This window comes from Dromaius novaehollandiae, chromosome 4 (genome assembly GCF_036370855.1).
Source record: "Dromaius novaehollandiae isolate bDroNov1 chromosome 4, bDroNov1.hap1, whole genome shotgun sequence".
NCBI classification, from domain to species: Eukaryota; Metazoa; Chordata; class Aves; order Casuariiformes; family Dromaiidae; genus Dromaius; species Dromaius novaehollandiae.
Window position 1 is genome coordinate 63506562 of NC_088101.1, and position 12497 is coordinate 63519058.

Consider the following 12497-nt stretch of genomic DNA (forward strand, 5'->3'; position numbering starts at 1 on the left):
TAGGAAACAAAACAAATCTGAAGTGTTTATATTTGGCAAACACCTTGAAAATCTATTCAGGAACAGGGACTCATTATCAGTTTAATCCAGCCAACCTTCTATAATGTTTATTGGTAAATTGTAGTAATAATATAGCATCTGAGTGTCTCAGCAAAAAGAAAATTTTAGTATATTGTTTGCAACTTTTTGTGATAATTTTATTTTAGAATATTTTGTATTTTTATTAAAACTAATTAAAAAGTCCAAGTAATAAAAATACCAGATCTGCCAATGCATTTAAAAGGTATTAGTTTGATGTCTGTCACCAGCTCAGCAACTGATGAAAATGTCACAATAAAAACAATGTATTACTAACAAGATAGAGTGGAGAAATGCACAGGTCACAGTAAGCATCTGGACCTAATTCCACCATGTTCAGCAGTCTACATCTAACTGACCATCGATTTTAGTGGTGTCAAGCACTGCTACTACAGAAAGCAAATTGCTGGCAAAGGGGGTTTAGAACCTATGCACAAGAAAGAGTTTAAAGCTCTATCAGATGAGACCATGTTTAGATGTGAAAAGAGCTAACTTGTATAGGTAACTGTATGTATACTTTGGTGTTACCAGTGATAACATGAAAAGAAAAGTTAATATGGGACAAAGGAGTGCTTCTGTATACCCCTGCGGTAGATAGCTTCATGTTCTGTCCTTGCAGCAAAAAGATATTTTAATGTTTATTTATATTTTGTCATTTCCATCTTCTCAGTTTGCAGTAGCATTAATCTGTATGGTAAAGATGGTAATGTGATGCAAGAGGAGGGCCTTTGAAGGGGTTAAAACAGACAAAAGCTCATGATGCAGCTTCTGACACAGAAATGTAGAAAATACGGTTGTGTGTAAAGTCACACTTCTCTTTGGGGGTTCAGCACCTTTCTCAGGGCTGCAGGATGTGGTCCTCCATCCTCATGAGTTCCACACTTCTTTCCAGAAGTGAGGTACTCACATACTGTATTTAAAGAAAAAAGATCACTCTCTTGTTTAAGTGTGATACATTTATTTATCCAGGATGCAGAAAGACCAGTTTGCTTTCTGCTCAACTTGAGCTTGGTCAACCTACCTCCCAGTTTCCTAATCTTCAGCCTTGAGGATACACTGGACAGCATTCCTTCTCTGTGTTTCCTGCTGAAACTGTTCCTTATGTAGGAAAAAAAAATGCAAGTTTCATGTGTGAAAACAGGAAGAAAACAACGAGGGAGTAGTATGGTCCAGTCCCTAAGAAGTGTTTATGTAACATACAAAAGCAAAATCCCCATATCTTTATTTAGGTAAAAGCCCTGAACACTAGACTTACTAATTCTGTTCAATTTTCTGGAACAGTAAATTCCTGTTCTTTTTTCTTCACAGAAACATGGCTTTAAAATGGAGAGATGAAGGGGTAGCTAGTACTAGAACATATCACCACAACATTACCAGGTTCCTATCACCGTGAACTTCTTCAGACCAAGGAGGAATTTGAACCAGGTCTTCCCACATCTAGCAACAATGATCTATGCCAGAACATCAGTTTCACCATTATCTCTTTGTCCAGATGCACTTAAAACAAACAAACAACTCCCCCCCACACACACACATCTAAGTAATGGAGTCCTTCTTGTGGGCCAAGGGGGAGAAACACCTACTCACGAGCTCTCAGTCGATGTAGGGTTGTACATTGGAACCAGGTAGCTCAGTGAAATTTTGGCTAAGTGCATCCGGCCAGGGGCAGGAGGGGAATTTTGGGCAGCTGTGACTGTAGACTCATCCTTTGAAAAGCATCACTAACCAAAAGGGAAGTTTTACGTTTCCACCCAAATTACTTTCAGAGTTGAAGTTCCTCCACAGTTAGGTAGCAGTCAAATAGTAATGTTTTGGATTATGGTTTTGAACACAGGCACCTAAATTTTGTTTAAATTTCATTATAAGCATCTACACTTTCCTCCTAGGCTGCTCATAATGATCAATTTTTATTGCTATTAAATAAAACAGTCTAAGTGTTTATTTGTGATTTGTTTCATGTAAATCAGTACTTAAGGGCAGGATGCAAACTGTTTTGAAGTCCTTTGACTTAAATGAGCTCTGGGTAAAGTGCTTCATTCTTATCCAGTGACATTGCATCTCCACATGCTATTTATATATAGTTCCAGGCATTCCATAAACAAAATTTGAATGATGCTGTTATCATAGCATATTTTTGCCTACTTCATATGCTGTAAGAATGCATGACAGCAACAGTAGTTAGTGATTATCTTCATAGACAAGAGGCTTTCTGTTATCGCTGATCAGGGGTAAAGAGTTAGGAAAGAGTTGAGCTCCTATTATGGAACCTGCCCGTTGCCTCTGTATTTTTGCATGTTTCAGATCTCACAATTAATTCTTCCTCTCTTTCATTCCCGTAAATACATTTGAAAATGATGTACTAGTGATCGTGTATTTTAAACTTTTCCTTTTCTTTGGAAGCTGCTGTTGCTATGACATCATTTATATTACATTTTATTTAGATGGATGTTAGGATGTGATTGGATAGTTTAATAGGCTCATCCCATTAGGCACAGCGTTTGGATGGTGCGTGACCTAATTTCAGTTATCTGGCAATCACTCTACAAAGTAAAAATGTTTGCTTCCATTTGGAAGTTGAGCAGAAATACTATCCTGGGTGAATCTGTGTGTTTTTATAATGCAAAGAAACTGTGAAGGAAAGCACAGAAAGCAATTTAGTTTATTTTAATGAAGATTACCTTTCACTTACTTTTATACTTATGGGCAGATTAAGGGGCAGGGAACAATTTTGTTGGTGAACACATACGTGTAGAATATTTAAAATATAATATAAGCAACGATTTTCATATTATTTCATAGTGAATTTCATTTGTTCCTGTATAATTTGTTGCTATACAGCAAAAGCCTCAAATAAATCCTTCCACAACTCAAATATAAGTATTGTATTTTTCATACAAGCTGTGTACTAAGCACGGTTTGTAAGAAAGGTGAAATATATTTACTTTCTTCCAGCCAAACTGTTTCATAAAATTTAATGAAATAACTATTATCTAGGAGTGGATTTTACTCTCAATTAGCAAACAAACTAATAACCTTAAAGTGATGTCCATTAGTCTAGTCTTAATGCATTTCTACGCTTTCATTTTTATGGGAGAGTTTTAATACTACACTGATTTCTCCTCAATCTAAAGGCATTTTCCCCCTGCCCCTATGGGTATGATTTCCTGGGGGAAATCAGATGTTTACAACTTCCACTGACTTCCATTGGAATTATGAGTGTTCATCTGTCGTAAAAACTAGGCTCATTTTACATGAGTTTTGGTAACTTAGGGATGCAGCTTTCTCTAAAAGTAGCCAGGCATTTCCTTAGAATTGGGTTCACTCCAGACTGCAAACATTCTTTATTTTAGTCTTGGCAGTTGCCATTTCTGGAGAAAACCTAAGTGCCTCTGCTCAGAGTTCAAGGCTGGTTGCTGACAAACTGCATTTGTCTGTTTTTATGTTTGTCCTGAAACTAATCATCTCAATATTATCTGAATTTGGCTTTGTTCTCTTACTTAACATTTTGATGGAGGAAGCTGCAAAAGAATGCTGGCTTAGTAAGATCTGTTGGACTATGTGCTAACCCTTCTCTTCAGTACACTTTTAGTGCTTGTGTTTCAGTTCTTCATTTTAATTCTAGATCCCCTTTCTCTGATGCAAGACGTTAGCAAAGACACAGGAAACTGTAAGTTTCAGCTTGTAATGCTGTAGCTTGCTCTACTTGTTAGATTAACTTGGTAAACCAGTTTTTGATTTATTTTTCCTCTCTGTAACATTGGAAATTTCTGTTTGGAAGCAGGGAATGGAGCAAGCAGATTCCTTGTCGTTGGGAAGACAGAATGATGAGTTCTCTCATTTTCGACCACCTTGTTGACCATATCTACACCATTTCTGATGGTATCCAAGCCATTTCGAGGTTGTCTCAATAAGCTCTTTGCTGGACCCACTGCCAGTTTTTAACACATTTAGAGCTCTCCAAGTGCAGCCCCTCTGTCTGCACCATACAATACCTCACAGGCCTTTTTCACATGTCTATAAAGGTCCTTCTTGCCCTTGACTGTATTCACCTACTCTATAAAACCTTCCACATAACCTAAAAATTGAGCTCTACCTCCTGGTGAAAATCAATCATAGTTTCATAGTGCTGGTACATAAAAGTAACCAGTTTGGGGGATCAGTTACAGGGAGAATAAGAGAAGCAGGAGGATGTTCCATGAAGGAGAACAATGGAGACAGTGCCAAAGGGGGCAGGATCGCTGCAACAGCATCACAGCTCCATTATCAGCATGGTAGCGGAACCTGTAACTGGTACCATTGACCAGACATGTTCCAGGTTACCTGTCATGTAATTTCAGTATAACATCCATATAATAGGCCAGTGCAGTCATGTTGCTGAATCCTGGATGCCAATGAGATCAGGCCTACCCTGGTATGCTGGTTAGACTTTTTTTCACCAGCGTTACCAGTTAGTGGGCACTTGCCGTTTTCTAAGCAGAGAATACTCAGCAGCACCCAGCCTGTCACAGTGGCAGCAGATGGCTCCAGCCGCAAAGAATCTGTTTCCAAACCCTTACATCAGCCCAGAAAGTAGGTGACCGCCGTCCTCAAAAGTGGTCATGCCAGGCTTGTGTAGATTGGTGGCAAAGCAGACGGACCATGACAGCCTCTACCATCACAAAGTAGGTGTGCAATAACACAGTATACTCATGCTGCTGCTTTGTTTTCTTCTGTGTCTACAGCTACAGATAAGCCAGCACAACATGCACCTCACCTATCTTGCATTGTATTTCAACTACCCAGGTATCTGTAGGAGACTGTAGGTTTGTTGCATCTGTCACCTGGCTTAGCTATTTGCATCTTGATTTAGAAATAGGATTGGGAGAAATGCTAGATTAATGTATTTTTCAATAGAAAATGATCTTCTTTTTAAAGATCTACTGCTACTCAGTACAAACATTTACCTACTGCAAAGTGCATACAAACATTTTTATCCTTGTATACAAAAATGCTTGTCCAGAAGCAGAACCAGCCAGGCAGCCATCCATCCATCCCAAGCATTCCAGCACTACAAGGGATTGCTTGTTTCTATGGTAGATGAAATCCCTACATTTCCAGGCAGGACAGAAGTGAAGAGAATAGTAATTAATGTAAGTAGCTGGAATCTTGCCCTGTAGATCATTCATAAGTAATGGGGTCAGCTCAATAGAAGCCCAGTCTGTCACAGAAAACTGAGAGATAGACCAGGTCATCTGGATTTCCTTAGTATCCCTCAAGAGAGAGGCACCTTGACAGACTCTGGCCAAGGTTGAATACAGATGGCTCTTCTCAAAAGAAACATCAGCAAAATCCAGATCCAGGCTTGACATGTGCAGACAGTTGTACAATGAGCGTGCCTCTCTAGGCTGTGGAGATGTTCAGATATGTGCAGAAGACAGAAATCAGAAACTGTAACCCTAGTGACTTCAAACCTTGCCCATGAATCCAGTAAAATGTCCATTACCACACTCCACAACAAAAGGAATGCAAAACCTCCCACTCTACAAATGAAAATAAAAAGAAGCCTAGAGCTACAGGCTCCTACAGTCCACAAATCCTCCCCTGCCTTGGGGAGGGCTCACTATTGCCCAAATTGAAGGCATTGCCCCCACCTGCCTCCTGTTGAACTGCCCCTCTGTCTGCAGTCTCCAGCTCAGGGCCCCATGATCCTGGGGATGCCACCAGCCGATCAGCATGGCTGGCCAGGCCAACCACAGTGCATCCATCCACACAGCAGTTTAGATCAAGTACAACTGGGACAGGACTGTCACGCAGCTAAAGGATGCATTATGCACACCGTATGTCACAGCTGTGCAGCATCACTTGTTCTCTGCCCATTTACGCTGCTGAGTATTTTAGCGTTTATCATGTGTGTACTACAGCTCCTGCTTCAAGCATTTTATTTTCAAGAAGCTTCTGTCTTTAGCATGCTGGAAGATCATGCACAGCTCAGATATGGTATGTCCCCTAGAAACCTGTCTTCTGACAAAGGCGCTGCTGCTGGATAGCCTGTCTTAATCCTGACCTTCAATTCATGATGATTGTGCAGAGGCTAGATACCACAAACACGTCAGTCTTGGGAGCACTGACTGATATGATCTAATCGGGCAGCAAGCAGTTTGGGTTGGTAGCTTGTGCAAGGTCATTTTCCTTAGGAGCCCAGGGTGCAATGCGGTGCAGGAAACCCTGTTTTGCAAGGGTATTCTGTGGTTAAGTCGCAAGACAGGTTAGATTCTAAAGCAAGACTGAAAAACAAGTGCAGGCCCAGCCTTCACCCTTCCTCTTTTTGTATAGCCAGGATCTTGAAATAGGACCCTTTATTCTGTTCCAGGGACCACACACCTGTGTCTCCTCCTTCTCTCCCTTAACATGAAATTGGGCCAGAGAAAGTTGCTGACATTCAGTAGACTATGTCCCAGACAGGGAGTGACAGGCTAGTACCAGAAAGTGGTAGATGGCTACCTGGAAGCCAAAAATCCTAGGATCATCACATGAGAAGTTGTACTCCTTAAAGAGGCAATCACATTTGGTTGCAGGCTGAAACAACTCACAGCTGAACATGAATGTTATACACATCTCAACACCTTGGTCTTGTCATGAGAAAAGTAGCAGTTGCTTTCCCAGTACCCAGCTGCATACCTACTGCTGTCTTCAAGGTGTACTGAAAAAAACTGAGGATAGAGAGCCTGGCATTTAAGAATATAATATAGACAGATTTGAAGTTTTGCATTTATAAAGAGTATGTTAACTACAGCTGTTAATGCAAGTCCTAACTTACAATTATCAAACCAGATTCCACTTCCCTCTAAGCTTTATGGCTTCATCCTTCTAACTATTCTGCCAGAACTGATGGTAGTACACCATTAGCATTACACGCCAGATTGATTGTTATCACCTCACCACTCCCCCCGCCCCCCACCCTCCAGCCCCCCCCCCCCCCCCCCCAAAAAAAGCATTTCTTCTGCAGAGGATGCTCAACATAGAAAGGCTCTTACCAGGAATGGCAGGGGGAACAAATTAAGGACAAATGAGGAGAATCTGGTGCCCTGATCTTATATTTTCTCTTCATCTGCTGCACTTTTCTTTCAAACCGATGTGTAAAGAAAGATGGAGCAGCAGCACATGAGAGCAATTTCCCTCCTGCTTTGTTTTCTAGCTTGTGTACAGGAGTAATATATGGTGCAATCTCCATAATCTTCTTTAACCTTCCTCCTTACCTCATTCCCTTCAGGCCTCCATCCTCATAAACAAAGGAAAGTAGGACCTCATTTGTTGAGGGTCAAGGAAAGGAGAAGAATCTATATAATAGCAGGGTAAGGGAGCAGTGGCTAAGGTTCCTGATTAATTTCTCTTCTCAGCTCTTGCCATACAGAATCTTCTCACAGAAACTTTAGAGACTTGACTGCATGCATTTTCTACAGTTTGTCAGCTCCATTTCCAACTATGGTCTCAGACTTGTAGCTCACATCTATTACTCTAGATCTCGGGCAGCTGGAGACCTAGCATCACAAATGCCGGGAAAGCAAAGGAAATGGAACATCACTATTGATAAGTAATTTAGGTTTGGACTACATCAAATTGCAGAGAAGTGCACTTAGCTGCATTGTTATTTTAATTCCTTAACAAGAGAGATCCTTTTTCTCATGCCTCCTTCTTATGGACTGCCTTGAAATCACTTCTGATTTCAGTTCTAGATGAGCCTTGTGCTGGACTGGAATATTCTCAACATACTCCCAGGGACAAAATAAGATGACAAAAACCAAAATCATTTTGTAACACTATTAATGCTGCCTTTGTATTTCATTAACAAAACAAGTAGGAAAACAAATTAATAGACTGCTCTGCCTCAAGCCCAAGTGGAAGTGGACTGGTGATCCAGCATCTTAAACATGCTGAATTCAGGCCTGAAGTTTTAAAAGAGGTTTGCTTTCAAGGATCAGTGCAGACTTATAACATGCCAAATATGCTTTGTTTTAGCATACTTAATATGCACAAAAAAATTCTGAAATACTTGTGTTACGTCCAACACCAAAAACCACATCCAATCTTCAGTGTAGATTACTCATCATAAAATATATAATATATGGTTCTATGGCATCAAAAGTATATTTATTTTCTGAAACCACAGCATCAGCTCCCATGTGTTTTTGAGAGGAGGGGTTCTGGCAGGTTTTTTTTAATTTGTTTTTGTAAGACTTGTGCTTAGATTTTACTTTCAGAAGGAAGGGACAGTGATAGTTGATATGTGCAGAAAATTTCATGCAGTGTGATAAAGCTGATTGCACTGAAATCAATATCAAGAGTCTCTTTACAGCTATTACTACATTCAGTAGCACCTAGGGTCCTATTCAGGAATACAGACTGCATTACACAAGGCGCCAAAGAAACATATCAATGAAAATGTGTCCCATCTTTAGTTTAGTATAAAAGAAATAGCGAAAATGGAGGATGAGAACAAGCACTTTCTGCATAGAGTAATAACCTTGCTACCTCCCTAACCTTCTATTTCAAAGGCCTAGGCTTTGACTAATAGCACACTCAAGTTTCCTCAATACCCTTCTCAATATCTTCTTTTGAAATTAGTTTCTTATGCCACACAGACAAACCTCAAGACAGATGATTCAGATGCTGCCTTTGACTCCAGTGCGGGGAGAAACTGAAGTGACAGCCAAAGAGTATGTGGACTACTCCTTCCCTTGAGTCCTCTGAAAACAACTCTAAAGTCCATAAGGTAAAAACTGATAGTCTTTGCTGACTGTCTTAACTAAAAAGGTCAGCTAGTATTTAGTGGATGCTGAATGGCAAATTTGTTCCTTTATGAACAATTTACTAAGTTTGATCTATGCTTGGCCTGACAACTAGTCATTTTCCATGGGATACCATAAGTAATTCTGGCAAAGGTGTTTCTTTACCCAGGAAGCACTGAGGCTGTTAGAGCTACACTAATATCCAAAACAACTACTGAAAACACAGAAAAACCTGTATTAATAAAGTCAACTAGTAACTTCTGCATAACCCATTCCTGCTCTACAAGTGCAGAGGACAGCATGCAATGAAATGTAAACTTCTATTCTAAATTAGACAGGCAGTTACGCACCAAGTCATGGTAGCATACATTAAGATAGGCTCTGAGATTCTGAGATATACATTGACCTAATTATGCTTAGTTCAATGAAGTAACAGAAAGGGGCTGTATATACACATTCTGTCTTAAGATGTTCATGGTATTAAAGTCTGCTTAGAACTTCTAAGGAAAAGCTGTTTAGTACACTTACTATCTCCAAAGTGCAATATGATGCATATTCCCAAGGCAAACACAAGCTCCCCAGCAAATTCACTGTGAATTTCTTGTTTACTTCCAAAACATTTACCTCAAGTTTGGCAAAGTTTCGTCATAGGTTTCCAGTGCTCCTTGTTAACATAAGCTCTTGCCTTAAAAACAACCTAAACCTAGATAAAATTTCATAATCTTATCAGACTACACAAAAACCAGGCTGCATTTCAGAAAATAGGATATTACTTACAGTATTTAATTAAAACAAGTTTTGACCGAAATACATTTGCAGACAACTTTTAGTTTGCAGATTGATTGGGGTTTTTTTTGTTACTTTAAGGATAAAGCTACTTCCTTTCCAAAATAAGATACTGGACCCAAGAGTATGCAGAATACATCTTAATAAAAGCCTAAGTGCTTTTTAGTCTGAATTCTCAGATGTTTGGTCCTCAAAATCCTTACAACTTAAATAATGCACTTCTGATGATGCAAAAACAAATGCAGTTAAGCTAGCCATTTTGTTATTTTACTCTGTCTTTCGTTGAAGATTGTTTTTTTCTGGTTGAAAGAAATGTTTTTCAAGAGCGTTGACCAATTCATCTAATTCCTTCTTCAGCTGCTCAACGTCACTAAGAAACAAAATCCACACAAACACAAAAAAAGGGTCACAACGGAGAAGCTAAAAACGTACATTTTCAGTGTAAGGGCAATTCTAAATCTGATGTCTAGTTTTAGGCAAACATTTTCTATTAATGCCGAAAGTAATGTGTTTGATTTCTTAAAATCTCTTGTGATAATACACTGATGTTTACTTCCAACTGCTGTGCATGGAGGCACTTAAGACCATGGACAAACATACCTCCACAATATAATCTAAAATACGTGAATAGCCTGTTTGAGTTCAGAAGCTCTATTACATTAATAATCAATATAATAAATTAGTAACTTTTATACTTGTAACATATTTTCAGGTGAATTTTCATCTATAAGAAAGCATTATAACCATTACAGCAATTAATAGTTGCTCATCTTCCAGACTAAATGATTTCCAAGGCTATCAATCAAGGATACAATTACTAAATGTAGTAAGGGTATATAATATATTAGAACACCTTACATATAGTTCTATAAATTTGAAGCAACTATATTATACATATCAAATAGAGGGAAAATATCCACTTTCATTTAAGGCACTATCAAGAAAGGCATTCTCTTCTCACTGAAGGTAAAACCAATTTTAGAGACATTTCAGTGACAACGATTCAATAAATTTTGCAGAATTAAAGCTTGATACTTATTCATTTAAAAAAGAATAAAATTTATTAACATTATTTGATGATGGAGAGCTCTCTTCCCCATAGAAACAAACAAACAAACCAACACAACCACTATTAGACAACACTTAATCCTACACGTGACAATACCTGTTTCCAGGAGGTGCGCAAAGTTCAGAATAGTATTTGATTTTTGGTTCTGTTCCACTGGTTCTCATAGTGGCCACTCCTCCATTAGCAAAAGTAAACGTTATCATTTGGCTACTTTTACTAGTGGGAAGTATCTAGAAACAGAAGAAATAACTTTTAAGAACTCTGAAAAGAGACTACATGTAATGATTTGAGATGCAACCCATGATGTGACATCACATAACTGATACATCAGTTAAAAGTAAGTTTTGTTCTGTCTTCTTCATCAATAAGGCAAATGACAGTCTTACCCTCAGTCTGGAATCTGGTTGTTCTTTACTAGATAGCTCATCTCCAGTCTAGTCAACATTCTGATTGCAAACAGAAAAAGCTCTGTGATAGGCTTCCCCATGAAGAAAAAGAAACATAGATCCTGGAAGACTAAAGAATCCAAAGCCACATCTCTGCAGACAGCTTAGCTTCACATTTACAACAAATAATGCAAGACTGCTTTGTCAAAACAAGAAAAGAAAGTCTGTGGAAATTGTAGTAAATCGCACGATCATCTTTACCTCCTATTACAGTCTGCCATCTTGAACAAATCAATCTTGATTCCCCCCACCAAGACAAAAGCAGCATCCCAAATCTGACTCATTTTAAGACCCTGCATTGACTGTAATGTGTTTTACAGTGTTTTTCTGTATTTTTACAGATATGTGGACGTACATACGTTATGACTGCATACATTATAAAAAAAACTTACTTACAGCTTTTTGATCTGGCTGGCTGCTGTCATATCCAGTAGTTAGATCCCTTATTCCAGAAACCTTAAATCTGCCACAGAATTTTGGGTAAGTGTTTTTCCCATCATAGTTTCTAAGGTTGTCAAAAAGCTGTTCAATAATTTTAGGATCATGGCAGATGAAATATGAAGCTTTGGTAATATGGAAGCCGTATCTGTCAAGACACAATAATAATGAGTTAAAGAAGTAATCTTCTTATTACAGTTGTATACCATACACAATATACATCTTTAAGAGCAAGAATGTATACCCATGATCACCCAACTGCAGCATAAATTTTCTCCCTTATGTTGTAAAAGGCCTCAGCACCTTAATTGCTCTATTTTATAGACTCTAAAGCGTCTGTAGAGAAATTTTTATTTTTCAATGATTAAAAATAAAAAACGGGGTTTTTTTTTCTGGTTTAGAAGCAAAAGCCATTAATACGTTTAAGGAATTTAACCACCATAGGAAGAGAACATAAGATGTCTGACTGGAGGGCAACACATTTGTCTTCCTGTTTCCTGAACACACATGATCTGCCACGTAGGACAGTCTGTGGCAATAAATTCCACAATTTATTTATGCGTTATGTTTTAGCAGACCTTTGCTACTTGATTCCTTCTTAAACAACTGAAGAAACAAGCAAGTTGCTGCATGCAAATAAGACATCTGAGGACTGGTTAAACAGGAGGTAAACACCAAGGCTGGAGTTTTCCACAAGTCTTTTGCAGGTTCTACCATTCCTTTGTTAGTGACTCTACCAGACAGAAAAGGCGGAGGGAGAATGTCTACCAGATTGTGCTGCCTGCTCCTTCAAAACAAACAAAAAACCCACCAAACCAAACAACATCACCTTCCCCCCCCCCCGACATGAAATCCAATAGCCATCTTGGCTACTGATTTCTTCAGGTCTGTGAAGATATTAAACATCTCTCAGAC

The 12497-nt window shown here is 38.8% G+C and overlaps 1 protein-coding gene and 1 long non-coding RNA gene across 3 annotated transcripts in view; one reads left to right on the forward strand and one right to left on the reverse strand.

Moving 5' to 3' along the window:
• Positions 1-12497, forward strand: part of LOC135328280 (uncharacterized) — a 30486-nt gene that overhangs the window by 3100 nt on the left and 14889 nt on the right. Inside the window, exon 2 of the long non-coding RNA XR_010389093.1 lies at positions 8697-8827. This is a non-coding gene — a long non-coding RNA (uncharacterized LOC135328280). The remainder of the gene's footprint in view (positions 1-8696; positions 8828-12497) is intronic.
• PGM2 (phosphoglucomutase 2) overlaps positions 9606-12497 on the reverse strand; it is an 18170-nt gene continuing 15278 nt past the window's right edge. For both annotated transcript variants that reach the window (XM_064511311.1, XM_026093761.2), the window contains exons 12-14: positions 11541-11730; positions 10795-10928; positions 9606-9999 (exon numbers count right to left, since the gene is read on the reverse strand). In XM_064511311.1, coding sequence (XP_064367381.1) covers positions 9897-9999; positions 10795-10928; positions 11541-11730 — 427 coding nt within the window. In that variant the 3' untranslated portion in view covers positions 9606-9896. The remainder of the gene's footprint in view (positions 10000-10794; positions 10929-11540; positions 11731-12497) is intronic.